Source organism: Pundamilia nyererei, unplaced genomic scaffold (assembly GCF_000239375.1).
Source record: "Pundamilia nyererei isolate P.nyererei 1_Seehausen unplaced genomic scaffold, PunNye1.0 scaffold00009, whole genome shotgun sequence".
NCBI classification, from domain to species: Eukaryota; Metazoa; Chordata; class Actinopteri; order Cichliformes; family Cichlidae; genus Pundamilia; species Pundamilia nyererei.
Genome location: NW_005187410.1, coordinates 2181776 through 2183341, shown reverse-complemented (window position 1 = coordinate 2183341; position 1566 = coordinate 2181776). Strand labels below are relative to the sequence as shown.

Genomic DNA, 1566 nt, shown 5'->3' with positions numbered 1-1566 from the left:
ATATGAAAGCAAAGGCACTGCGCATGCGCGTTTTACCCATATTCTATTGCGATATTTCATTTCCTTATCATTGCCCAACATTATACCGATATTACCGTGAACGGTATGATATGGCCCAGCCCTATCCCCTAAAATAGAGAAACGGTACCTGATGGAGTAAACTTTTTGTTTTCAAGAGAAGGAAACGTGAACTGTCTGAGGTCTTCCATGAACGGCAGCTGGATGTACATCAGGCACTACAAAGGGTGAGAGAAGCATCGTTAGCCCTGTGCTAATAGCCACAAATGTAGTGAATATATACATAAAGGAAAGCGGCTCTTCACCTCAGAGTCCTGCTTGATACAGGGGAACGCTGCGCCCACCTGAGGGTTGCTGATGCGGTTAAAAGCGTAACGTACAATAGCCACCATCTGGAGTTCATTCAGCGCGCGGATAAGAGCCGACAGAGCCACTCCTGCATGCTGCTCACACAGCACAAAGTTGACAATACATGTCAGTATCAACATGTATTCAACAGCCGTGTAGCATTTATCTCCATTCTTACCTCATCATCCCTCGCAGCAAAGATTTTGATGATTTGAGAACCCATAAACTGATTACGACGTATCTGAAAGAACAGAAACAAAAACAGCCTCAGCCTTAGACAATAAAGCTACTTTCAGTTTTACTCACTCGGGGTTGCCAAAGCACTGCATGTTTGCATTTTTTCCCTGGATGCCCCTCCTGTTGCAACCCCAAATTGATCTGTGTCTTCACAGAAAAGTAAACTACCGTGCTCTGTTTGGTGAATCCCAGCACAGCGAAGCACTTCCCATCGTGCTTGTACTTCATCTGTTCTTGATCGACCTTGGAGAAGGGAACAATGTCACTTCCATAACGAAAACCTGGGAGCAGAAAAAAGTGAACTTAAATGATCACCTGAGCTCAGAGTCCGTCTGTCAGTAAGCACAACCAGAATTCATGCATAATGCACACCAGATTATAAGGTGCACTGTCAATTTTTGAGAAATTTAAAGGATTTTAAGTGCGCCTTATAGTGCGGAAAGTACGGTAGTGGGAAAACGCAAAACTAAACTGTTTGAAATGGTCCTCCATACCTTGGATGATGTCGTCCTTTTGCACCTCTGTCTCATTGTCATCGTCCAGGCAGTAAACCGTTTCTCTCTTCACATCATCTTTCTGGTGAGATTGAGCATCAACTGTAATCCACATTTTCTTCAGCTTCTCATCGGTCACCTGGAGGACGCGACAAGCAACATTTCTAGGTCACAAAACACCTCACATGGAGAACATTTACATGACCGTTTACTGGTGAGATAGAAATCAGAAGTTACTCATTACCAGAAAATTACATGACTACACTGCATCTTCTCAAAGCAGTGTAATAAGCATAACACAGCAAAAGGGAATTAACAAAATAAGTTTTAAGCAGTGATTTAAAAACAGTCAGTGATTCTTCAAACCCCGTACAACCTTCTCCAACCTGTACATAAATATTACATCATCTGTTTTTTAATAGTTATTCAACTGTATTCTAAGCACCAGGTATCTGTTAGAATTTTTTGA

General features: G+C 42.2%; 1 protein-coding gene across 1 annotated transcript in view; it reads right to left on the bottom strand.

Annotated features, from left to right (window-relative positions):
- LOC102200791 (X-ray repair complementing defective repair in Chinese hamster cells 5) overlaps positions 1-1566 on the bottom strand; it is a 12959-nt gene that overhangs the window by 6030 nt on the left and 5363 nt on the right. The window contains exons 8-12 of the mRNA XM_005723344.1: positions 1098-1236; positions 772-884; positions 545-607; positions 324-461; positions 149-236 (exon numbers count right to left, since the gene is read on the bottom strand). Coding sequence (XP_005723401.1) covers positions 149-236; positions 324-461; positions 545-607; positions 772-884; positions 1098-1236 — 541 coding nt within the window. The remainder of the gene's footprint in view (positions 1-148; positions 237-323; positions 462-544; positions 608-771; positions 885-1097; positions 1237-1566) is intronic.